Below are 26,193 nucleotides of genomic sequence, written 5' to 3' on the forward strand. Positions count from 1 at the left end.
TTAAAGGAAGACTATGGAACATCCTCTCATATTTACTTTATATATTAATTTTCCTTTACGTATGAAAAAGGTCTCCTGCCAGTCTTCAAGAAAGGAAGACTAGATGCATTGAAAACCACTGATAATTTCACCCTTGAAATAGTCTCTGTTCATTATCAAGGCATTATGAAATTGTCATTAAGTGATTTAGCATCGCTGAGTTCAATGAAAAGTCAAAATTTGCAGGTTATCCATTTCTCTACAAAAAGCATAGGAAAATATGAAATGGGCCATTATAAAAAAAAAAATCAATTCTTCTTGTTTGAATTACAGTTATACAACACTGCAGTATGAATTTCTTTGGGCAGGGACAGAGAGAATAAAATTATTTCTATTTATTAGTTACAAGAGCAAGCATGTTTAACTCCAGTCCCAAAGTAAGAAATACTGGATTGAAATAGTCTGGGAGGGTTTTTGATCACATAGAAGAACAGTAAGATGTAAAGCCAGTTTAAAATATTTTTCTTTTAAAGAAGTATGTCCAGGAGAAAAAATAGTGGTTAAGGGGGAGTAGATAAAAATGTATCATAAAGAAAATTTGCCATTGTCATCATATAAAAAATTTAATTTTTGAACAAGTTTTTTTCTTTAAGGTATTGTAAAAAATCCCAAACGCCTACAACCATGAGTTTCTCTGATCTCATTCTGTTTCTGAGAAGAAGGCATTAGGCATTATAAAGGCAATACTTGCATGACCCGAATCAGAGGTTGCTACAGCAATTGAGTACAGTGAACTGGAAAAATCCTACTAGAAAACGACAAAACAGAAACATGCACTTAGCAATCTGCTGCCATTTTAAAACATGCATTTCTCCTCTTCCTCTTTCTGAGGTGTAGGGCATTTCATCTACAAGAATAGCAGCCACTTCAAAAAAATGCCGACTGCTCTGTATTCCTTTCAGATTTTAAGGTACGCTGACTGACCACAGAAATGAAGTGTATTTGACTAGGGGGAAAAAATTCATCCAGTAAACTTCGTATAGTGATTTTTTTTTTGCCTTGATAAATCTAGCTTGTTGAATCAGGTAGCACAAGATCTGTTGGGATAACTTGTTTTCTGAAAAACTAAATACTTTATTGGGATGTATGCTTTGAAGCACTTTAAACATCGGGATTAAATTATAAAGAATTTAATCCATTAAAAATGTAGCTATGTATGTCCTTAGTTCTAGGAGCTGGGAGTTTTACAGCAGTAAGGAAAAAACCCAAGACTTGGAAATTACGATAATCATGTGATAGTAACATTGTGTTCAAAAAAGTCTTTCTTTAGAAAAGCCACATCACTAAACAAAGTTATGACCCATGACCTCAGCAAAGAAACCCCATGAAATATTTTGAGCCTCCTTCTCAGATGCATTTGGACTTGACAGCCAATGCTAATCTAAGGCATAGAGTTGCATAAAATTTGCTCTCCTGGGCATATAATAAATACAGCATAAATGATGCTTACTTTTTTTTTTTTCTACTTGCACATTTAAAAAAACCTTCTGCTTAGGACAATCAGTTAAATTCTTTGGTGGTCATTTAAAAAAAATGAACTATACAAAGATAGCTGATCAGTTGTCCTATACTGAGGTAATTTGAGGAGTGCCATAAGAAAGCTGCGTTACAAACAACATTCGCCCATTCTCCCTGCCTAAAAGCAGCTCCCATTTTTTGATATACTCAGTGTAGACCTCTACAGCGACCTGAAGAGATCCTGTTCCATAGCCTGTCTTAACACATTGCATATAGCAAGGCTTAAAGTTGTAAAGAGAGTATATTCTACAGTCAGGAAAGCAAAGAAAGTTCTTCCATGTACTATGTCCTTGAATTGACCAGGAAGATTAATATGTAGTCTGCCGTAACATTGATATAATAGAATGCTGCCACACATTAAAATATAGTGTAGCTCATGGAGAAACAAAGAGAAAAGGAAATACAACTTGCAAAGACTTGACAGAAGCCATCTGAATGTCATTAAAGTGGTGAATGTCAAGCACAGTAAAAAAAAAAACAATCTTTCCATTGTTTGCCTAACTTCCCATTGTTTGCGTATGCTCTTCATACAACAGCATGAAAATCATGTCACCTGGCAAAGGGATTTTGGTTTGTTTTTTATGGAAAACCTAATGGAACATAGCCTTTTACTTTTGTTTGTTTACCAGAATAATCAATTATGTCCACAGAGCTCCCAGAGTGGTGCCGATCTGAACCTACAGTAGCAAGAGCACATAGTACTATAATTGCATATAAACAAAGCCTGTCTTGCTCCTTTGGTTGTTTTTGTTTGGTTTTGTTTTGTTTGTTTTGCTTTTTTTTTTTTTTTTTTTTCCCAATAAAACAATAAAGGGAATAGATTTTACTTTCCAAGGGACAATTCCCACCTACTTTCCAAAGGATGACTCCCATTACACTCATGAGAAAGGGAGGGCAAAACCAGGATGCAATACTTGACCTTGGCCCCTTTAAATGGGGAAAATAAGCTTTGGAAAAAAACAAACAAAACCTTACTCTGCTGCCTATGAGGAAAACATAAATAGATATTAGGATACTCTTTAACCTGTAAGAAATGTCAAAGCTACTCAATTAAGAGCCAAGTGTTCTTTGTGCTGCAATGGCATGTTGTTAGGAACAGCAAGAACACAGCAATTCTGTGCAAGTTTTCTGGCAGGTGGTGCAATATCATCTCATCTTAAACATTTAAGTAGGGTTGTTTTGTAGATATATGCAAATTAATCTTCTACTAGATTAATATTTTTGTGAAAAATTAACCAGGAAATTCAATTATGAAGCTATGTTCTGTTTAAGTAAACTGTAAATAACCTTATAAAGTCTGGTCTAACACAATTTCTAAACAAAGATGGTTTTCATTTTTTAAGCTGTTTACACTCATGGATTACTGTCTTGCATGTGATTCATCTTTGCATGCATAGTGTAAAACCCTAGAGTTTGTTTTTTAAATTTTTATGATCTACTGATGTAGGAGTGCTGACAAAAAACAAATTGATGCCTTTGTAAAGAAATGTATACAGAGACATTTTCAAATTAATAGTTAATTAGTAATGAGTAAAAGCTTACCCCACAAAAATCAAATCAGCTGCTACATTTTAAAATTCTTCTTATGTATGATAAATAAAATGAATTTTCCTGTAAAAGTTTTTAATTAATCTTTCAACCTGCTTTTTGAACATTAGAATAAATAAAACCATTAGTGCCTAAAAGTTCAAATATGCTACAGATGTTTAAGATAACAGAATAATTACATTAAAATGCACCATGAGAAAATTCTTTATCATGTTCCGTGCAGGAAGCCAACTGATATTTTTGTGAGGTACCGGTCTTTCAAAAATACTCATAAGTTAGTTACCTGATATACCTTCTGTACATGGTATATTTAAAAATCGAACTATACAGTGTTTCAATCATATATAATGCATATATTCTGCTGAATATGGCACAAATGCTAAGTTTCCACACCCACACATCCTTTGCCATAGAACACATTTTAGGCATAACACAACACTGAAGAATAGAAAAGTGCCTGAAACTGGAGGGGGAAAAAAAAAAAAAAAAAAAAAAAAAAAAGACACTCAAGTAGTAATAAATTAAATCCCATTCAAACCGATATAAAAGTTGTTCAAGTGTTTAAAGTATCAGATGTGTCATGCAACAGAACAACAGACGATTCAGGCAGGCACACCATGCATTTTAGTTTGCATTCACGGTATCACAAGGTATCTCTGCCCCTCCTGCGTGGCCAGGGAGTGCTGGGTACCTGTGGCACTGCTAGGTTCGTGGGTTGAACCTCCACAACCCCTCGGTCTCCTGCACAGGAGGTTTTACGGAGCTACGCCTCGGAAGGGCAACCGGACAACTTCATGCTGTACAGGGGTATCTTGCTGCAGCATAAAGAGAGGCATACTGAGCTGCATGTTAAGCAAAGCAATCACTTCTTGATTATATTTTCCCATCAGTGCAGTTCACCATAAACCAATCAATTTACCAAAATGTGCTTTTCTGAACTGGCCAAGTTTGCACATCAAGAAAACATCTTCGCAGAATATACTACCTTTTCCTTTTTTTTTTTTTTTTTTTTTTTTTTTTTTGGCACAAATCCTTTTGTACTCTTGCAGCAAGCTCTTCACCATACAAGAATTCAGAGATACTAGCCTGTACAAACACCAGTGCTTATTCTTCCATAGAGTAAACTACAAAGAGAGCTAAGTGCCTGCAACAGCTTTGCTTCTCCAGCAACTTTCCCTTCTCTCTCTAGGGAGAGCACCAGCATAATTACACTTCAGGCAAAGGGGTGTTCTTGCCGAGCTCTTTAATTCCCTGGAGAATTCGCTTCATATGACCCACTTTCGTTATCCCCAGGTCCTACAGAAATCAGAAGAAAAAAAGAGAAAAAGAAGGAAGTTTATTTACAAAAAGGGAAAAACACCACCACTGATTATGATCTAGCCATGCAATAGATGTCTATAAATCCGCTCATTGCAATCAATGTTAACCAGAAAAGATTCTACAGCACCAGCAAATGTTGCCTAACAAAAAAATTGCTTAGAGCATACAATGAATCCCTGTCTGTCTTGCAGACAGAAAAATTACTTACCTGCAATAATGACAACCCATGGCACAGCAATATCTGTCAAAAACATAATTTGCTTCACTTCTAAGTACAAAAACCTTTCACAATTTCTAGAAAAAAAAAAAAAAAAAAAAAGGAACAATCTCCCCCTCCTCTCTAATACAGCAAATGCTTGGTAGGATGTGATGGATTAGAGCTTCTGTCCAGCAATGTCACTTGATCTGAGGCCCTATGATGTTTGTTTTAATCAACAAACACACGTATCCCGTTTCTCAAGGGAAAGAGGATGTCATGGCTACAGGCATGTCGGACAACTTCCCTTTAGAGAGCAACAGAAAAAGTAAGCATTTGTTTTTCATTCCAAAAAGGTTACGCTTCCTAACATGGATCTTCCTGATTGGAGAGCTGGAAGAAAAATTCTGAGAAACATAGCAGTCACATCCCAAAGAAAAATGTAAAAAGCACAAGTGTAAATCTCCATGTAGCCACCACTAAAGCAATCACACCAGCTAAAATGTTTCTAACGCTGGTTTCTGGGACCCACCTCCATATGAGTGACAACAGACAAGAAGTTTTTGCAGCAAACCTCTTCCAGTATTAATAACAGCTTTAGCAGCATCTTCTTTCAATTTTGACTGGTCAAATGGTCAGAGGAGCAGAATGGGATGCCCAGCTGTGCTAATGATCCCCACCTGTGCTAACAAATTTTCAGCTCAAGTTTGGCAGAAATCTGCTTCCCTTATCTGTAAAACCCACTTTTGAAAAACTCTTTAAAATCCTGATGTTAGTGATCTTAAGCAAGTGGCAGAGTCAAACACGAGTTATTTGAAGAGTAAACCTTACATAAATAGATTGCAATTAAATAAAAAAACCTTAGAAAAGTTTCACAATATGTTTTTCCAATATAGCAATCCTTTCATTTAATAGGAAGATTTTCCATTATGAAGACATTAAAAGGAACAGAGTGTAATTAAGCAGCTTGAAATATTCTCAGAGTGAAAAATTAAACCATACATGATATTCTGTACATACTCTACACAAAGACTGTATGTACCTTTCTACAGCCACAGAAACCTCAGAAAATCTGTACTTTATATTACTTAGAAGTGTTAGCATGCAATTAATTTTGCATTTCTCCAAAGGAAGAAAGGGGTAGTGAGATGGGCTTGAATTAATTATTTTATTGTAAAGGTAGCAGAGCACAGATTAAACAGGTGGATTAATTTTCAAAGGGTCAAGATGGAATTCTGATTATGTTAGAGATGAAAAATAAACTGGTTGTCTCTTCAGTTGAAAACTAACAGTACCACAAATATGTGTCCATCCTTTACAGCACTTTGGCACAAAGGTGTCAGCATTAAAGAGTTCAAGATATGTTCATACAGGTCCCCAAATCAAGTGCTGTTCATAAACCTATCTGAAAAAAATCTTCTGATTTTCCACATCGCATCCATTTTTATTTTGTTTCTGCTAATGGTCATCTCACTTATAAAAAAAAGTAGTACTAATTTTTAAGTTAAGAGATTTGATGTAGGTAGTAGTTGTTAAACTCATTCCACAATGACAGTAATAGCTATCATTTTAGATTCAGAGAATGTTTTCTTTTTTTGTGCTAAACTTAATTTTCCAATGAATCAAAAATACACACAACTATTGAAACTACTGAAATAGCCCAGTTGCTCTGTGGAGAAAATTCTACATAAGGGAAAACCTATAAAGATACATTCCAAACCACGGGAAGCCACACATGTTAAAGGTTGAGAACTTGCAAATTCTTCAGAACAAACATTTTTCATGAATAGAACTTCTGTTGGATAAGCAACATAGCAGGATGCCATCAGACTTCAAAGATCAGCGGAAAGAATCATATTATGACATTCCCAGAAATCTCAGCCACTTTTTCCACCAACCTTTACAAGGTATTGTCAACAACACCTATGTTTCATAGGCAAGACATTTCAGGTTTTTTCCCGTTCCAGTTGAAGCTGCTGTAATCTAGATCAGAACAGCAAGTCTCAAGAGCCTCATCACAATTTTTGGGACCCTTCTGATAAATTCTGCCACACCGCCAGGGGAAAAAACCCCAACTACCAAGATAAACTCAGAATTTTTATGCATGTGTAACAGTTTGGTCTGGAGGAAATTAAAATTTATACATTCCTGACACTAGATGCTATCTAGTATTCTCAGTTTTCTACTGATGCAGAAAAGTTTGCAAAAATTCTCTCATCTCAGACTAAAAGTATCTGCTACAGCAGCATACCGTGAGCCATTCAAAAAGCAAGATGCCCAAAGATCTCTGCATTTTTGTGCATGCAGGAGTTTCATCATGCTCTACGTAATGTGCCCATATTTAATTGATATCTAATTAACAAAAATTCAATTTGACTAAAACATGGTTTTGATGACAAGCATCTAGCCAGAGTCTGAGGAAGAAAACAGCCTTTCTTTTTCCCCAGCCATGGCCTTAAAACTACAGGTTCACCTCTCCTGCTCTCCCTAACCATTTCCCCATCTTTAGGCCTTCATCAGGTAAGGCTCAGAAACTCCTGAAAAGGAAAAACAAAAAAGATTGGGCAATAAAAAGCTGATGAAAATTCTTGCAACAGCTTTCAGGAGTTCTTCATCTCCATTATGTTATGGCTGCTGTCTGCTTAGCCAAGAACCCATTTATTCCAGGTTTGCCCGACAGATTTTGGCCAAACATACGAGCAATGTTATACTGCCAAACAATTTATATAAACACTCATTGATATTAACATCTTCCAGATGAGAAACCTACCCTACTTGCATTCCCAGTGTCAAAATCCATCTAGCATGCCTGAAGTCTAGCAAATCTTAGAAAACATTTTCCATGGGAGAACCTTTTCAAAAGGCGCAGCTGAAACACAGAGATGAAATGCCGCAGTCCCCAGCACAGACTTCAGCTTGACTGGAACTGCTCATCAGGCTGACAGGAGCATGGAAACCCTCTGCCCAAGGAAACCAACACTGTTATGGAGCTCCAAGGAGACATCATTCTCATCCTACCAAACGTGTTGCAGTTCTGATTATTACGAAGTGGCGTGCATAGGAACATGGTTCTCAGTGCTAAGAACGCCGGCGTTTATTTCAGAAAAATCGGAGTCTAGTTTTCAGTGAGTATGCTTGTAAAATAAGGTTTATAAAGTAATGACAAGCTTGCTTTCTACAGTTTCTATAGCACAGTTCACAATTCGCTGCCCAGCATTTCATCAAGTGAAAGAAAAACACATGGCTGTAAAAGTCAAAGATTCCCTTAAATGAAATCAGGAGTAGGAGGCTGGAGAAAGGGTACTACTGCAGGGACTGGGTGGAGAGAGGTATCTGGTTCCTCTTGGAGGTGTTCTCAATTTGCCAGTTGCCACACAGAGCTAACTGAGAACGGAATCCACAAGCTATGCAGAAATATAATTAGAAGTGTCCAATTCTTCAGTCAAAATATTGATCTGTTTCAGTGATGCGTGCAAAGTTTCATCAAATCCTTTTCCGTACTGCTTTTCATCTCTACTTTTGACCACAGAAAGAAAGGTCAGCCCAGAGGATTCAATTAAAACAGGCAATGATTTTTCCTGTTGTAGACATGAGAGGTAATAGAGGTAAATCTACTGCATGTGACTTAAGAGCTTGTGAATCAATGTCGAGCCCATTTAGTTTGGCAGGAAGCACAAGCCTTGCACCGGCGGAGAGGCTGTAGACAGGTTATAGCTTGCAAGAGCACTGAAGACTCATCTGCACACCTCAATAGCCAAAGGGAGGGAAAATGAACAGGGCAGCTTGTGACGTGTTCCCCGTTTCCTATGTTCCACATTACACATCTTGTCACCAATTCAAGACACTGGTCAGAAAACTGCAGGCTCCCCGAGCCATCTTTAATTGGCTCCCTGCAGAGATCATGCCCTGTATGTAACCAACAGGACGAGTGCTAAACTCTGCTATTTAAAATCAGCATTGCTATACAGAGAACAAGCCATCCTTGGCCAAAAGCCTGGCCTACCTTATGAACAGCACTGCTTTGGAAGCTCTCAGCATCTGCTAATGAGCAGATGGGGTGATTCTAGAGCAAGACTTCTGGTAGCACAGGATATACCCTTGGCAACTGGCGTAGAGCAACTCCTTGTCCAGCTATGCTGAGAAATTTAAAACCTCCAATGTGCTTCCAGGTAGCACTATATAGAGGGACAGTAAAAGTCTGTCTTTCCGTAGGCTCTAAGACAAGCCTTTAGATATTTCAGGGCATAGGCCTCTGTGATGGGGCTTTATTTATGCTGAATCAGTGTGAATCTTAGCAACAGGGATAACACGTTGATGATTATCCTGCTGCAGACATTTACTTGGTTGAAGTTCCAGTCTTCTGGGCATGCAGTCAAATTTGTATCCATCAGAAACAAGGCATGGCCAAAAGCCATGTCTAGTTTAACAGTGATCTTACCCACGATTATTTATGCCAACAAATTTGACAACTTGATTTTTTTTTTAAGATTTCTTAACATTTTAGCGAACCTATGCATTGTGTGATTCTGAGTTTCCCAGTTAAGTTTTAATTTTGTTCAGTGCCCATTCAGAACAGGGACTTGCAGATCCATCACTGGAACACTGTGGTGGACTGCTTGGACAGTTTTCTATTTCCAACTTTTTGCAGGGAGGGACTGTCCTGAAACTGTCCCTCCATGTCAGGAACTATCCCGAAAGAAAGGAATTTAACTTCCATGGAAAGAAGCTTAGGCGCCCTAATACCAAGGGGTAAAATAATACACAACAGCCAAACAGATCATCTCAAACACAGGCATCTTCAGCAGCTGCATTCTACTGCAACAGTCAGACAATGCAAGCAGTACCTTATAACATCAGGATTTCACAGTATATAAGAAACTTTACAAAAGTGTATGAAAGTATTGCCTCTATCTGGAGACTACTGCATTGTGGCTAGAGCAATGACTTGCACTCTAAATGTAAATGTTTGTGATTTCTACAATATCCTATTTCCTCTGTTATGTGCTAAAAGCAGTTGCAAAACACATTATCAAGAGCTCATTACTACTGAGTTCCCGGAAAAAGTAATGTAATGAATCCCCAAAGATATAGCCTCTATTACATATAATGGATGCACTTAAGTCATGCTTGAAAAAGACCAGCAAGCTCAAATAACAGCCTGATGGCTAGGTAACATTTCTCCTGCAGAACTTATCAATCTGACCTCAGAGGAAGAAAGTTTTACAATTTTGGAGTCAAAAGAAAGTGCTCTTTAAAATCTATATAGCTACAATCAGGCAGAGGTTTGTCAGGGATAAGAAAACCTGTTGCAAAGGTCTACTTTGACACACAAATACCAACACCATGTAAGTCCAATGCTGCAATTTATTAAGATGCTTATCTCTCTCATACCCACTATATCCAATGTATACAGAATAAATCACCTGAAGCAGGCCAGGTGCTCATAACTGTTGACCTTGCAGCAGATAGATTCAAAATTATTATCACCACCTTCAACTGATTCATACTGATCCTGTTTAACGGCAACGGTGAGCTCTTGAAGATAACATTATATTACACTGATGTCAATAAGATATCAAACGTGCTTTTCCTATGCCTTCTGACATAAATGATAATGCTTTCATTCTACATAAAGTGCAAAAAAAGGAAATTTCAGATAACACAGATATTCTTGGTTGCAAGTACAAGTCAGCACTTCAGAAAATCAGGCCAAAGGACAGCGCATATTAGTTTATTGCATATTTGCACAGTGTAAGCCAAGCTACAAGCACATGACAAGTGCAGGGAAAGAAGAAAAGTTGGTTGTTGTTTTGTCAAAGAAAATGGTCAATAGCAGAAAAGTAGCACAAAGGAAATACCTTAAGATCTCGCCTTTCCAGATGTAAAAGCTCAGAGCCTCGGATGTCATGGCTGATGAAGATTTCTTTGTACTCTCCCAAACTGAGCAGATCCAGCCAAGCAGCAACTTCATCTGTGCCCCATTTTTGAACTACCAAAGTTAAGAGCAAAACCCCCTTAATTTCTACATGCTCAAATGCATCACAAGCAAAGGTTAGGCCAAAGAGAGTGGAAAACAGAGTAGAATTGCCGTGCTAGCAAAGGGAAAGGTTAGAGGTGTGATTTCCACAAAAACTGACAATTTCCTTTTTACATGCAGGTTACAGGTTAGCAGTTAACATGAGAAAGTATCTAAACAAAGTTGGGGTTCTTTGCTTTGCAGCCATGCTTTTAGCTTTACTCCAGTTTCTTCAGTAAAGCCTTTAAAACCTCAAGTCCCAACTAATTCACATTAAACCATCTTAGGATCAGTGACGCAAAGTCTAATGTTGATCTGCTTTATACCATTAATTTATTAGTAGTCAACCAGGGAGAGGAGAAGCCTTCAAAAACTAATTAATGTGTAAAATTAAAATATCAACCATACCTCAAATATAGCAATGGCAGCAAGCAAGTCCAGTTTTAATTAACAGATTCTAGTATTCTTAATTAATGCAACAAGTATTCTTTAAGCTACTGTGTTACATAGGCCACTAAGAAGCTCTCTGCAAAACATTGTTCTCTAAGGTTAGTTGCCCACATTAGTCCTAGTAAGACAACATATATTAAAAAAAAAAAAAAGTTATGCTACTTATTGCTATAATTTTGCAACTTCATTCAATGCTGATCAGTTTTACAATGAAGTGAAATCTGAAAACTAATCTGAAATCTAAAGTCTGATCAAAAACTGCAAGTTTTTGCAGATCATGACCAACTGTGCAGTAAAAAGATAAAGATGTAGAAACATTTTTAGGACCATCTGATCACCGATTAACTCCTGGACATAATATTAAGTAAGTTCATGGATAAGAGTGGGAAGAGAGGAGAGTGGAGTTTGTTCAACTTCTAATTAGAAAGTCAATACTGACTATCATGACTTTTTCTTTGATTTGTCTCACTTGCTGAACTTAAAATCCATCTGAAATTTAAGAATAACTGGTTAATTAAACCAGTGTGATAAAAACTATTGTGTACCTTCTGAAACTAACCTGAAAAACCTGACCTGGAGCTTCACAGGGAAACAACGTGTTTACCTATGGCTTGTATTGCTATGAGTTAATCAAATGTAACCACCAGCAAAGACACAGGTCCCATTATAAAACTGTCTAAATATTTTCACAGTAGGTCTTTGGTTCACCTGGATGTGTTGGGGTCCTACTGAATGCTTTCTAAATCCACTGGAAGAAATCTTCATCCTAATGAGGATGCCAGTTAGCTCAGTTGCTTTTCACTTTGAATTTACTCTTAGGTAAAGTGCATCATGTCACTTCTTACCACAAAAAAACCCATAAAATCACATTTTCCCCAAATGCTACTATTTTTCTTGTAATTTCAAAACACATACCAGGCTGAGGGCTGGTCTTATGCTTCTGAACTTTTTCTTTCTTAAACTTTGGCACTATGCGAAACACTGTACTTCTGTTGTTTCTTTTAGCATAATCCAGAGGGGGATCCTGCATGAAAGAAGAGACATAGTTACCTTTAATTAACAGAAAACAACAGTTAAATTACATGCTTGAGATGGCAATTCATAAAAAACTAAGACCAAATTTGAATTCCATGAAGAATAATGTCAGAGTTTAACTCTATACCGGTTTCATTTATGAAATAACCATTCAAAACCTTTACATTTACAAAAAGGACACAAACAAAGCCCTAAGGTCAGAAGCTTCTTCACGACAGACAGAAATGACCCATCATCACTACTGAAATTGCCTCTCCAGATCATGAGGGATACTAACTTACTCCTCCCTTCTGAAGGAAAATTCAGTTCAATTAGAAAGAGGAAGTACTAGTGAAACTCACCTCATCATCATTTGGTTGAAAAACATAATAAAGCCAAGGGATCTCAGCAAGTTTTCTCAACTCTATTTCCACACTGTGCAAAGCATCAGACAGCAGTTCTTCATGGGGAGCTTCTAACTGCTGTTTATAAACACGCCAGAAAAATAGTATTTTTAGTTTTATTAAGATATAACATTTAAATCTAGATATGTTGTTACCACACACAAACAGATAAGTACTTCATGGTAAGCGTGAACAAACGGTAAAAACAAATAATCTTCCAAAATTAGATTTTCCTTCAGAGATGCATCAGACCACCCTGACACTAAATTTCATATGGTCCCAACCACAAAAGGATGACTGACACAGCTGAGACTTTTGGTGCAGACCAGCTGGACCTAGGTGCCGATCACTGTTTTAATTCACTGCACTCCTGAGTCTTCACAGAGCAAAAGTTTTCTGATAACACCAATGCTAGAACACGCTAGAAATAGGAACTACCAGCACAAGCTAAAAGCTGACCAAAAGAGCAAAAGCCTGTGAAGACTTTGTATGAAAAGGAGTGTAAAACAATGGAATAGAAGGCAGTAAGACCAAGTTATTATTTGCAAATGTCTTCATATGACAGATCACTCTCTCCTGGTCAAGTAAGAGGAAATGGATCTTAACAAAGATGTTTAATTCCGAAAGGTTTTCCAGTGGGGATGCAATACCTGCACTACCACTGCTAAATAAGTGAGACGTGGAGCAATAACCACTGCTTCTGGCTGAGGGTGGGAAGAACAGGGACCAGGCATGGAAGAGGGACATGATTGCAGCCCCAGATGGGAGGCAAAAAGCCAAAGACATCAGTGAAGACCAAAGGGGAAGAGAAAGTGGTAGCAGTGTAGAAAGCTTGGGACTTGCGGACCTATGGGAACTTGGCTCTATCAACACTCTGAGAACCCCACGGAGGTTCCAGTTTTCCTTCAAACCCTGGTAACTGAAAACTATTCTGCAGGTGTTGTGTGAGTTGAACCAGTGAGGAAGAGGTCAGGCAGGCAGCTGCTACCTGGCAAAGCTGTTTTGGGCTTATCTGGGTTTGTTGAAACACCATTTTGAGGTAAAGAGCTGAATCCTGGAATGAGTTGCTTGGAATCACTAATAAAGCAATCAGAACATCTATTTCTCTCTTTGAAGTAAAAGTAGTCTCAAAGCGGTGCAGAATATCCTTTTGAAAAGATCTAATTAAGTTATCTCCTAGTGAATGCATTTTAAAAATTGAGTTGTAAGAGAATCTTTGATCTCTAGTGCTGGAAAAAGATTTTCACATAATTTATCACCAAACCCCAACAACAAGCTCCCATTAATTTACCCTACCTAACAAAAACTTCTTTCCTTTGCTTCAATAGTTCACGTATGTTACCACCTTTCAAAGGAGAGACTATCTTTAGTAAGATATTGCTGTTTAGTGTATTGCTCCCTCTTGCTATCATGTTATTTTCACTTCTAAAGCTCACAGAATTCAGTGCCCATAAGCAGACTCTGGTCTTTCTTTTGCCTTCCTTTTTTTTTTTTTTTTTTTTTTTTCCTTCAATTTGAACAGTTTAGTTAATTTGGAGTACAGTGGAAGACCCACTTGTCTTTGAAAAAGTTACAACTTTTCTTGTGTTTTCATTTTTTAGACATTATTTAAGATATCTATTTTATATAAACGAATGAAACAGATAATTCTGTCTTTGTCAACAAGCACTGATCTAATTGCTTGATTGTCAAAGGAAAATATTTTGCTTAGGGACAAAAAAACCTCATCTGATGCTGAGACAGTGTATGCATTGGCAATATTGCTCCTGAAATAAACCCAAAACAATAGTGCAATTCTGGTAAAGGAAGAGTCAGCAATTTAGGCTAAATTGTCCTCCTACAATATCTTGGAAAAGCTTATTTCCAAGATGGAAATTAACACTATGAATGAAACAGTGAAAATAAAGTATTTTTTCAATTCCTTCCAGACAAAGTTTTTAATATGAAAGTATTTTATTTCAGTGAGCTTAGAACATTTCATTCAGTTGGAGTGAAACATTCTGTCATACTTCTCCCTTAATATACTGGAAAATCGTGCCATAACTATCTGGGAGAGTCCACAAATCAGTTTGTCTCATCTTACCATTTCACTAAAAATGGTATTTATAGCTAATTAATCATTTGATGTCATCTAGCTAATACTGTTGTATGAACTTTGTTAATTATATCTTACAGGAGGTGGCAGGAATCACAGTCTCCTTGTATATGTATTTACATTTCTTTTGCCTCCTTCACGAGCCATAACAGACTCAAGAGCTTGTAAGTGACAAGCAAAGAAAAAGCTTACCAAATAGTATATGCAACAAAGGCATCAATTTACTGCTATCAGGAGCTTTGATCACAGAAAAGAGGGGTAAGGGAGAATTGAAGAGGCAAAAAAAAAAAAAAAAAAAAGAATAAGATATTAAAGAAAGAATGTTCATCTTTGTCAAAGCAGAGAGATAATTTGGTGAACAGTGTATGATGGCAGTGGCTGATGTTTTGAGCAACATGTTACATTTCATTTGTCTCTCTCTCAGTAGAGTGAGGGACCAACATACACACAGCTTTAACATTTATAAAATGCATGGCAATGATGTTAACCAGGCTGCCTTCTTATTGTGACTGTGAAATTCTCTTCTAAACAAGCACGATGTCAAATGAGTGTAATGGACATCTCTAGATTATCTCAGTGTCTTCCAAATGGCCTTTTTCTTAAACATCGTGTTTGATGGAGACTCATGAAGACATTTCCACAGACCATAATGAGAAGCAGAAGTACAACATGTGAAAGTCAGAAATGGACAAACGAATCAAATTAAACTTTGAAGCCTGAAGAAGGGACCAGTTCAACAACACAATGAGATCACAATTGGCTACAGAAAAGGTAACATTTCAATGGGAAGCTTTCCGTAATAAAATTATTTCCAGACTGCCTTGATAAATTACCCTAGTCCTAGTATGGAAACACCCACTTAAACCTTTTTTTCTAATTCCTCTTCCTAAACTATATTAAAATTTGTTTAAATTTCTCTATTTTGATTCCCCATTCAATGTGAAATATGGGTGATTAGTAATAGCAATTTGAAAAAAAGGCTGATATTTTTCCCTTTTCTTGGACAAAAACATCTAATGAGTAACTTTTTCTTCTAAACACTAATAAAATAGATCGTACAAACCTAATCTTTGACTATTTCTAGAACTTAGACGATTATTAGCCTTTAGACTATATTAACTTTTGGTTACTGTAGAATAGACTTGTAGTATTTATCGCTTGTGAACCTGCACCAGTAACTTTCATACCCTAACTCAGCTAAATTAAAACATTCCTATTGATATCAATTTTTAATCATAGATAAACAGTAAGTTAGTAATAAATCCGGTTTTGAATTCAAAGAAAATGTAGCTGTTCCTACTGAGTATCTTCTTACTGTAAAACTGGACCAGCATAGAAAATCTCACATCTTTCATCTCTTCACAATGTCACATACAAAAATTTTCTCATTATACATTCAGGTACAACAATTCTTGAGCAGTCTTCATCATTTAAGGCACAGAAACACTAGCCAAAGAAGAAGATGCAAAGTCTGCAATTACCATCAAAGTTCTACTGAACTTAACAGTTAAAAGTTATAAAATAATTCCTGCCAGGTATTAGAACAAGTGTGAGATCTACCTGCCGAGATTAGATCTGTAGAAGTTTAATGTATGAATCTGAACAGCTCTTACCCCAGGTTCTCTTTAAACTCTGAAGATGGTCACATAATAGAACTCCAGAAATTCTCATAAATACTACATCTCCAGAAGATGATTTTTCTTTTTCTAAGATAGGCCTCCAAGACAGTTGAATGTGAATCAACCTCAACAGGGCTACTTAATTCCCTCTACTCCACTGACTATTAAAAAGAAGAGCCCAGGCAATGACCTTTTAGATATCTGAAGTGAGGTAAGATGAATGCCACCGTAGGACAAGAATTCATAACTCATTCTGATCCAAACCATAAATGCAGTGTAATATCCTCCAATCAGCTTTACAGAGCTTCTTGTAGTATGTCATAAATCCTGGCACCGATTTGAAAAATTGGCAAAGAACAAATCACAAAATCTGAATGAGGGAATAAAACCACGTATTTTGTGATCTTACCAAAGGAACTCTTCCTACTAGCAGAGATTCAGTTTCATTATGTAGGGCTTTCACATTGACAGCTATCTCCATGGCAGTGTTTCTGGTAAGGCTCTAGAGAATAAGAAGCATAAAAATTATTTGAAGTGATGGAAGTCAGACTGAAAATAAGTACTTTGGGCTTACAGCACAGATCTTATGCATCCTCTCCTAGGAGAAATACATCAGTTTAGCTCTACACTGACAACTTCTTCAGCACTGAGAATAGAAAACAAAAATGTAATAGCTATTTACTGTCTTTTCCCCAACTTCATTTAATATGACCTTATGCAGTCCTGAAGATCATCAAGTGACCGGCCACCTGCGAGATGAATCCATGATTTTTATGGATGACAGAGGCCAGCAGGAAACAAGGACTGTCGATCTGAATTGTTCACCTTATCCTTAGCAGAAGTAAGCTGCTAGCCATATTGTAAAAAGTAAAGGTTAACTAATATATTTACCATATGTAAATTTAGGTTAGATATAGACAGCCTCTATCCAATTAATCTTTCTTGGGTCCAATCCCTGAAAACACCCAGATTGTCTAGTGTGAAGAGAAAGCCCAGGAAACTCATTTCTCCTCACCCCCTCTGCATTCTTTGCATGGCACCTGGATAACAATTAAGCATGAAAATTTCTGTGAATGCATCCACAATAATTGACCTTTATGTAGTAACAAGCATTTGTTCAGCCTTTGCCATGCCTCCACTCTGTCTGGGGACATGCCTACACAGTTGTCTGCACGCAGATGTGAGCTTACTTTGCCTGTTGTTTTTGCTGTTTGCTGACCCGAGTTTGGATTATTCATGCTCAGAGCTACATTAGTACACCACCTCACTTGATTTAATAAGCACTGCTGCATCACTTCAGGATGAGCACCCCTGGCTGTGGACCACTGTTGCAGATGGAGCAAATTCTCGACTGCTTCCAAAAGGCAACAGACATACACTTACCCTGCCTCTAATCCAAGCTCCCCAGCTCCCTTTCCACTGCTCACTCCCTGCCTGCAACAACATCCATAAGGGCTGCATTTTAAGTGTTATTAATGTCCCTTTCTAACGTTCCAATATTCACAAAAGAGAGTATCAGCTGGGGAGGACACTGATGAATGCAGAAACTGCATTTTCTGCCTTCTCAGATACCATTTTGATCTAACACCAGGAGAAGACTCTGCTCTTTAATACTCATCTGTAAAAAGGCAGTTCTCCTAACTCCCATTCTTGGTATTAATAAATTTCAGAATCACTGACCATTATCTTTTCCAAATTCATCAACTATGGGGTGTTTCCCTATGCATGGGAAGGGCTGAGACTCCCTGCTGCTCTACAGAGCAGCACCTTTATAATAAGCAGTAACCTTCCCTTTTCTTTCACCTTACAAAAAAGGGGCAAAAAAAGGGAGAAGTTACAGCATCCACTCATCTGTTAAGCAATTTCATTTAAATTTGAGCATGTCTATGTATATTTAGAAGTCTTTTTATCAAAAACTTCAAGAATTATCATCCAATTTGTTTCAATATAGAGACAGGGAGTACAATACAGCTTCCAAGTCACAAGCTTATGCACACAGATATTATAGCTTATTTACTTATACACAAATCTCTGTTCTTCCTTTACCTCAGGAAACCTTGGGTTGGCTTTATTTAATGCATGTGAACATGCATTAACAGCATGAGCAAGCTCCTGCTCCAAGAGGCCATGTATTTTTGCTGCTTCACAGATCCTACAAAAATATTAAGAAAAGAGAAAAATATTTCCTACTTCCTTTAAATAATAATTCTTAAGAGAACACGACTTTATCAGATGAGAAAACATATAAAGCTGTGCTTCACAAAACACTTTTTAAAAAATATAGTCCTTTATAACAAAAGTTGAAATACAAGTATCTCTTCAAGCATTACAGCACCTCATAAAAATGATACCCATAACACAGATTATTTATTCTGCTATGGAATACTGAGACATGTTTATTTGTCTTAGATCACAAATGCTACACAAAAATTGTACCAAAGTATTTTGGCAATATTAATTCAAATAAACTGTAGAGGAAAAACCTAGCACATTAGGATAACTTAAATTTCTTTTAAAAACTATTAACCTATTTCACAAGGCATATCCTTCAGATGCAACATTAAAACTGGCTGCAGTAATTTGAGATTCTGGGAGGTCCAGCTGTAATTGCAACCTCAGGACAGTAAAATTTTAAGCTGTCTTGGTTAAAATTCACTTTGGGTAATTATAACCTAAATTATTATTCTATGTCTACTTACGTCACCAGTACAGTACAAAAAGAGTATGTAGCTTTTCAATTTCTTTTTTATATTATCAGTGCAACTCAACACATACTCCAAAATTGATTATGATGCTTAATATAATTTATCTGAATGATAACATCTGAATGAACTGAATAGCAGCTTTATAAAATGTTCTGATTAAAAAAAATAAAATGCTTTTCTTAAAAAAAACCTAGATTTTTTTTTTTTTGGTGAAAATTGAAGTGTCTTCTTTATTAAAATACTTGCATCTCAGGAAGAAAGTAGTTCTTGAAAATAAGCAAGGCTGTGGGATCAGTTTTATACCATCAGCTGACTATCATCTCAACCCATACAAATTACCGAAGTGTCCAAGGGCTCTGAGATGAGGATCTTGAGCGTTAGGAGTAAAATAGGAAGCTGCAGTATTGAATGCAAAAGGGTATGAAGATTTTGTCTGGCAATTTGGGCTCCTTGAATGCTGTTGTGTTTACTGTTTATTTGTACAATATTTTAAGAAAAATTTCAGGTTTACTAAAAAGTGCTCATCTTTTTGAAATCGCGAGTAACGAGACTTTAAGGAGAAATAAGACCGGGAGAAGTTAAGGTCAGGTGGGTACATCCACTCGGTTGACTTCTAAAGTTGACTTCTAAGGGTTTTTTTTCAAAAAGTATACATTTACTTTTGCATAAAATAAGAAGTTTCAATCAAAAGCCTCTCTGCAAAGAAGCTTTCCAGTTTTCCATTTCCACTGCTCCTTCAGAAAGTTGGTTTTCACAAGAAAAAAAATACATAAGCACACAAAAATAAAATTACAGAAATATGTAAGAAAAGCATACATAAACAAGTTGAGCCTTAAAAAGAAAATAAAATTTAAAAACTAAAATAAAGTAACTGATAGAGTGTCAACTAAACATTAACAGAAAACAGGGAAATGATATACTTCTAAGTCTATGTCTGCATTTGCACGAATAATTCAGTCTTGGTGTCTAGGTTGCCAATCCAAACTTATTAACTTCACTGTACCTGGTAATAAGTTCTTCTGCAGCTTGCGAGCACAGATGGATCTGTGCAACTTCTTCTTCTGTAGCCAACTCCACAGCCTGCTGAGGGTACAAGGGAGATCGAATGACAGGTTTACAGGAATCATACTTCTGTTTGTCTTCCCAAGACTTCAGGGTGTTTTCAAAGGCCTAATCAAAATAAATTATACTTTCAGTTCACAGCACTTGTAGTATCCTTACTTACTAAAAATTTTAATTTTATATCTTATATAATTCTTAATTTATAAAAAATATTTGTTAATTTTAGCTATAAACAACTTTTAATTTTTATTTTCGTTTTATATAAATAATACAAGCTGCATAAATAATAAAATTACATTTATTTTTGCTAAACTTAGTATAGAGAATAAGTCACTTCTGAAAGCTCTCTATCTCCTCCCTGTTACCCTCAAAATTGTGTTCCAAAACAGTAAGAACACAAAGGTGATAATACAAGCACATTTTGTGTGGGTAGCAAGACCCAAAGCTGAAACTAGTACAGGATTCAAACCTAAAAAATGGTGGGAAAAAGTAACAAATTTACTAAAATAGACTTCAAATGCCATTAACTCCACCCTAAATTCAACATCCAGTTAGTGGATGGAGAACTAAGGGGCAATTATGCTTTTCACATGGTAATCCTAGACAAGCATGAACTCTCCAGTGGCTTTGGGACTAGGTTGTGCTTGTGCCTGTTCTGTGAGAGGGAAGATTAGTAGTACAAAGAGAGACAGGAGAGAAATCTGCAGGAAGTTATTCTGAAAAATGGATGTTACACAACTTTGTTATTTATACAACTAAAGAAGAAAGAAAAAGAAAAGAAGGAAAAGAAATAAAAATAAAAGAAAGGAAATGACAGAAGGAAGGGAGGGAAGGAAAGGAGGGAATAGAGAGAGAGAAAGAGAGGGAAGGAAAGAAAGAGAGAGAGAAAGAGAGAAGGAAGAGTGGGGAAGGGAAGGCAGGAAAGGCAGGAAGGCAGGCAGGAAGGAAGGCAGAAAGATAAAATTTTGACTATTCTTACTATGTATTAATAAGAATACAAGAATAGCACCAATAAAACTGATAAAAGCTAACAAAGCTTTGTCACTTATACAAAAGAACAATTCTCTATCTGGCTTATTAAATGAGGTATATAACTGTAAGTAATGATGTAAGTTATATAAATAGTTATAAAACATTTTTGTAAGCACTGTTTTGTTCATGTTATAAGTGAATCAAATTATTACAGAAATTGTTGGTAATGGGATCTCATAACACACTTTCTGCAACATACTCTGTCTCGTGTTAGCATCTGAGCTCTGTTTTTATGTACAATCTTAATAACTCCCGGGGGCTGGATCCATGCCTCTCCATCCACTTGCACTGGCACCCCTTCATCACCAAGTATGGTGATCTTTACTGACCGACACTGGAAAAGAACAAACATGTTATTTTACAGAGCAATAAATACTAATGAAACTGACGGGCCACCTGAAATATGTTGATTACTAGGAGCTGTGGCTTCCCTCCAGGACTGTCTCAAGGATGAAGCACTTTAATACTTCATTAATCACTGAAGACAATTTGTTACCCGTTAAAATTAAAACAATGTCAGCGCTTTATTTAATGTATAGGGTGGTGGTCATCAAGGGTACCACTACTTGCCAGCATCCCAAACTGCTGACAACCATGTTGTGTGCTTTCAAAGTAAGAAACAAACCTGAGCTATCCTGTGATGCTGCAGTTTGATGACTCTTGACACTGCCATCTGCATGCTGCCAAATACTGCAACAACTTCTAAGATTTTATCATCGAATGATGGAGCCCCAAATATCTGAAAGGAAAAGAAAATATTCCATTTTTGATGGTATATCTAGTGCTTAGATTGCATGTAAAATGAAACACAGATTCATTTTCAATATTTAAATGCTCTAACTTATTTAGTGTAGAATAACTACACTGTCTCCAAAAGTCATAGGAGTGAGATACCATAGACAGTAGGCAAATATTATTTTAAAACAGCAATGCTAATAGCATTTTAAATATCTGAATGATGAGTCATATCCTTATAAAGGAAAGATGGCATGTTTCAGCATGCAGACTCTTTTTCAAGGCAAGATGAAATGCCAATTCAAATCTCTGCTTGGTTAACATACTTAGTATCTAAGAGGTTCTTGAAGTTAAGAGGAGAAATGGTGTCTTTCTTCTCAGAAGTGCTTATCTTCTTATATTTTTAATTCTCTGGAAACCAACTTCTGAGTCCACGCTCAGCTCTGTTAAATACAGCTTTCATACTGAAGAGGATCTTGTTTGTGCTGTATACAATTATCCACTGTAAATATGAAAACGGCTTCTGTAGGGAGCAAACATCCTGATATCCAGCCAAGACGCTGAATTTCCATGAGCTTACACAAAGCCCAGGAAGTCTTGCGTGTGCCGTTGCCAGCTGGTGTCCTGCGGGGGAATTCACCCAAGCCACAGGACAAGTCTTAGGCTGGAGTTCATCTGCATCTGGCAGGAGGTACCATGCTAAGGTCACTTCATGTGTGACCATTTAATCTTGATATGCAACAGGGAGCAAGGAGAGAGAAAAACCAGCAGGAGAAATCACTCCAGTAAGAGTTTAATGGGTAAAGAAATCACCTGAGCAGTACTCAGACTAACTCTGCTGGCACCTTGGGCAGCGTAAGCCATATCAGAGACACCTGAGACCAGACCAGAGAAAATCCCTGACAGGAGCTCAAAAGCCAAAACTAGTTGGGTCTTATCCCCTGATAGAGGATTTCCTCGAAGCGAAGAATAAGAGGGTGCAGATTCAGGACTCTCTAATCCAAATAGTGTCTTCAGCAATGGCTCAGGGAGGGAGAAGACGGGGAACAGGGTGAAGGACTTCAGTCCCTGACGACCCCCAAGCCAGCAGGAGCCTTCCCCTCAGCGCAGTGAGCGGTGGCTTTGGCCAGGAGACTGAGGGGGGCTTCTCAGGGACGGGGCTGCACAGCACGGCTGCCACAGTCTAGTGCCACCCCCAGGCAGCACTCCCTTCAGAGCATCCCAGGAGTGCACATACAGGTCTTGAGCAGGTAAGTGTCAAAGAACAAAAGTGCGATTTTACTGGGTCTAGAGTGTTTTGAGGCAAAAGGTTTCTCCATCCGAACTTTTCCGATTTCCATGGAAATGTTTCCATTTCTCACACGGGGATGTAAATGTCTTGAAAAGCGCAAAGACAGTGATTCTGTTATTCCAAGGTAAAAAGTACGGCGAGGCCTTGATCCAGTTTTAACAAGTATACCTGATATGTACAGCGCTAGTTCTGCGTGGCTCAAGAAAAAGCAGTTGTAAAATTGCAAGTATTTTGTGCTTCCATTTTATCAAAAGTATGGACAAACCCCAACCCAGTCTGCCGTGTCTCTCCATCAGTAAAACATATCCATACTGAAAACCAACCTTTTTTTTGTTGTTGTTGTTCCCAAAAGGCAACCAAATTTATATGGATCAACATTCCAGAAACAATTCCCTCCTTTCCTGTTGCAGTTCATGTTTTCAGCCTGTCTTCTGGACACTAAAAAAGCATGTTTAAACAAGCCCCACTCAAGCTGGTTGGTGTGCAGCTGCCCTTCTTGGCTCACCGATAATGTTTCAGGAATAGTCACAGCTGTCAAGGCAACATCTTTCTTTTCTCCAGATAAGCAGCACCAGCAGCACTTCAGACCACTACCACCACCTCTGTTGATCAGTCACTCAAGAAGGCACTAAAGCAGTGAATTATGCTCCTAACTCTGTCCAGAACAAACATGTCACTTTGCTGGCACATCTGATCACCAGAAGACTAAGAATATCAGTAAAACTGCTCCAAGACACACACATTTGCTGTATACTAGTATGACAGCTAAGACAGATCTTCTCTTTCAGTGAGGCAGTCCAGGGAGAAAAATAAATTCCTGAACAGGAGCTGAGCAGATGTTAGAGATGCTTTCAACTTATGAATATTAACAAAGACTATATAAAAACTTTATCCATAGCCAAACATAAACACAACTGCCATCCTCTGACATATATCAAAAATAATAAAAGAACATTGAAACATGTTTAAATATTTTTTTGTGACTTTTATATATATGTGTATGTATATATCTACATATGTACATATATATATATATGTAAAAGCAAAGGATAATAACTCACAAGAAACCAAACACATTTTGGCAAAAAAATCCTGGATTGTCTGAATTAAAATCACAAGCTAATTAGCAACTACAGTTTTAGGTGATCCAGACCTCACACACACTAAATTAAGACATGCAAAATTAGGATATTCTGCTAGTAATTACAATTCACAATGTGTGTGAAGTGGATGGCAGCAGTAAGACTGCTCCAAGTGCTAAGACATTTAGGCATCTGTGTAGTAGAATATTTCTTTGGACATGTGAGGAAGAAGGGAAAAAATAGATATCATGAAATATTTTAGAAGCTCATTGAAAATAGTATTTAAAAGACAGATTAATACCCCCACTAAATTATCAGTCACTAAATGCATCAGCCCACATTTTATGAATCACCATCCCTTAGTCAAAAGCTGTTTGAGGAACAAGAATAAAATTCAGGTATAAACCGTGAGTGACTATCCTTGTCTACCTTGCTTATTGTTAGAATATAGCACACAGAGGAATCTATGCTTTAAGAAACCTTATTTACAGGAGTTCGTAAAACAACATAGAGAGAAACTATTTGTGTCTCTGTTTATGAAGTTAGTTTCTAAAAATATTCATAGAGCCATTTCTAAAAAAAATCATTAAGCCGTATTATGCACATTTTGCTGGAATGGACACAACCGAAGGCAACAGACAGTGAAAAATCATGGGATATATTTTCAATAAAAAAATCAACCAGTTTAAACTGAAACAGCCTCCTTGAATAAGAGTTGTTATCCAAAATATACATTACTACTATTAAAATGAAATGAAAGAGCAGTTCATGGTATTTATTGCTGGTTTTGCCCAGAAGGTTACTTCTCTTTAATGTTACTCACATCATCTTCTTTGGTTCCACCCCAGAAATTAGTCCCACCAGCATAGCTGGGAATGTTTAGCACAGCTATGCCCTGCAGACTTGGAAGGGGGATGTACTGTCCGTCACACTGTAATGGATAAAACTCATTCAGTATATAAATGTGATAAAAGCAATCAGCCATTTTTAACACATGAAGCTTCAACAGAGCTGGCAGGGGAGGACAGAGTCCTTAATAGGTTTGACACAAGACTATTCCCTCCATGCTGTGAAGCACCTCTAATACAAACCTCTTCTCTCTAATCTCAGCAGCAATTTTTGCAGAGCTGAAAAACATGTAGATACTACATGGTGTAGTATCTACAGCAGAGGTGTTCCATGACTCTTTGAAAAAAGATTTTCACATCCCTTACTGTGAAATTCCTCATGCACTTAGACCATGCTCTGTCTATCAAGGACTACAAATCTTTTTGCAATGAAGAAAGCTATCTCTCTGAGTGCACACAGTAGAATTGCCATGGACATCACAACAAGCTTCATTTACCCATTCCATAGCTAGTCTTCCATTCCATATCAGCATTCCAAAATTTGCAATCCATTAATCAAGAGGGAATAAAAAAATCAAAACAATCCAATCATATTTCTGGCATAGCCACAAAACATGTAGCTAAATCTAAGTGTTGTTAGCACTGTATACTTGTCTGCCTGTAAAAATAACTTTACTGTCCCTCTCAAAAGTGCAAAGGGAAATCTAGGACTGACTCCACTGTTGTTATCCTGGTCACGGCCAGGAGCTATTGATTTTGCAGGTAAGATGTCACTCCTGTGACTGACTGTTCAGTCCTTCTTTCTTACTGCTTTATCCTCCAAAACCCATAAGCAACTCAACACAATCATGGGATGATGTAGGTCAGTCTCCTCCTACTTACAGCCAAGAGTAAATCTACAGACATCAGTGAAATTACCCTTGACTTATAGCAGTACAACTGCCGTCAGAGGGGAGCCCAATGATCTCAAACCATTCAACTGGGAGTCAAAAGTGCAGTCCTGCAGCAGTGCCACAAGCGTGGATTTCAAGCAAGTTGGAAATAGAAGGTGTCTTCGTTTCAGCTGGAATAAAGTTAATTTTCCTCCTAGTAGCTGGTATGGTTCTGTGTTTTAGATTGAGGATGAGAATAATGTTGACAACACACTGATGTTTTAGTTGTTGCTAAGCAGTGTTTATACTAAACCAAGGAATTTCAGCTTCTCATACTGCCCTGCCAG

General features: G+C 37.2%; 1 protein-coding gene across 2 annotated transcripts in view; it reads right to left on the reverse strand.

Annotated features, from left to right (window-relative positions):
* Positions 1-3,220: 3,220 nt before the first annotated feature.
* DGKH (diacylglycerol kinase eta) overlaps positions 3,221-26,193 on the reverse strand; it is a 167,225-nt gene continuing 144,252 nt past the window's right edge. Inside the window, exons 22-31 of one of the 2 annotated variants that reach the window (XM_042806159.1) lie at positions 24,950-25,057; positions 21,644-21,757; positions 21,218-21,352; positions 19,928-20,094; positions 18,266-18,371; positions 16,629-16,721; positions 12,464-12,583; positions 12,003-12,111; positions 10,480-10,610; positions 3,221-4,401 (exon numbers count right to left, since the gene is read on the reverse strand). In XM_042806159.1, coding sequence (XP_042662093.1) covers positions 4,312-4,401; positions 10,480-10,610; positions 12,003-12,111; positions 12,464-12,583; positions 16,629-16,721; positions 18,266-18,371; positions 19,928-20,094; positions 21,218-21,352; positions 21,644-21,757; positions 24,950-25,057 — 1,173 coding nt within the window. In that variant the 3' untranslated portion in view covers positions 3,221-4,311. The remainder of the gene's footprint in view (positions 4,402-10,479; positions 10,611-12,002; positions 12,112-12,463; positions 12,584-16,628; positions 16,722-18,265; positions 18,372-19,927; positions 20,095-21,217; positions 21,353-21,643; positions 21,758-24,949; positions 25,058-26,193) is intronic. The other variant, XM_042806160.1, reaches the window with a different exon arrangement.

Source organism: Tyto alba, unplaced genomic scaffold (genome assembly GCF_018691265.1).
Source record: "Tyto alba isolate M040663 unplaced genomic scaffold, T.alba_DEE_v4.0 Super-Scaffold_45, whole genome shotgun sequence".
In the NCBI taxonomy this organism is placed as follows: domain Eukaryota; kingdom Metazoa; phylum Chordata; class Aves; order Strigiformes; family Tytonidae; genus Tyto; species Tyto alba.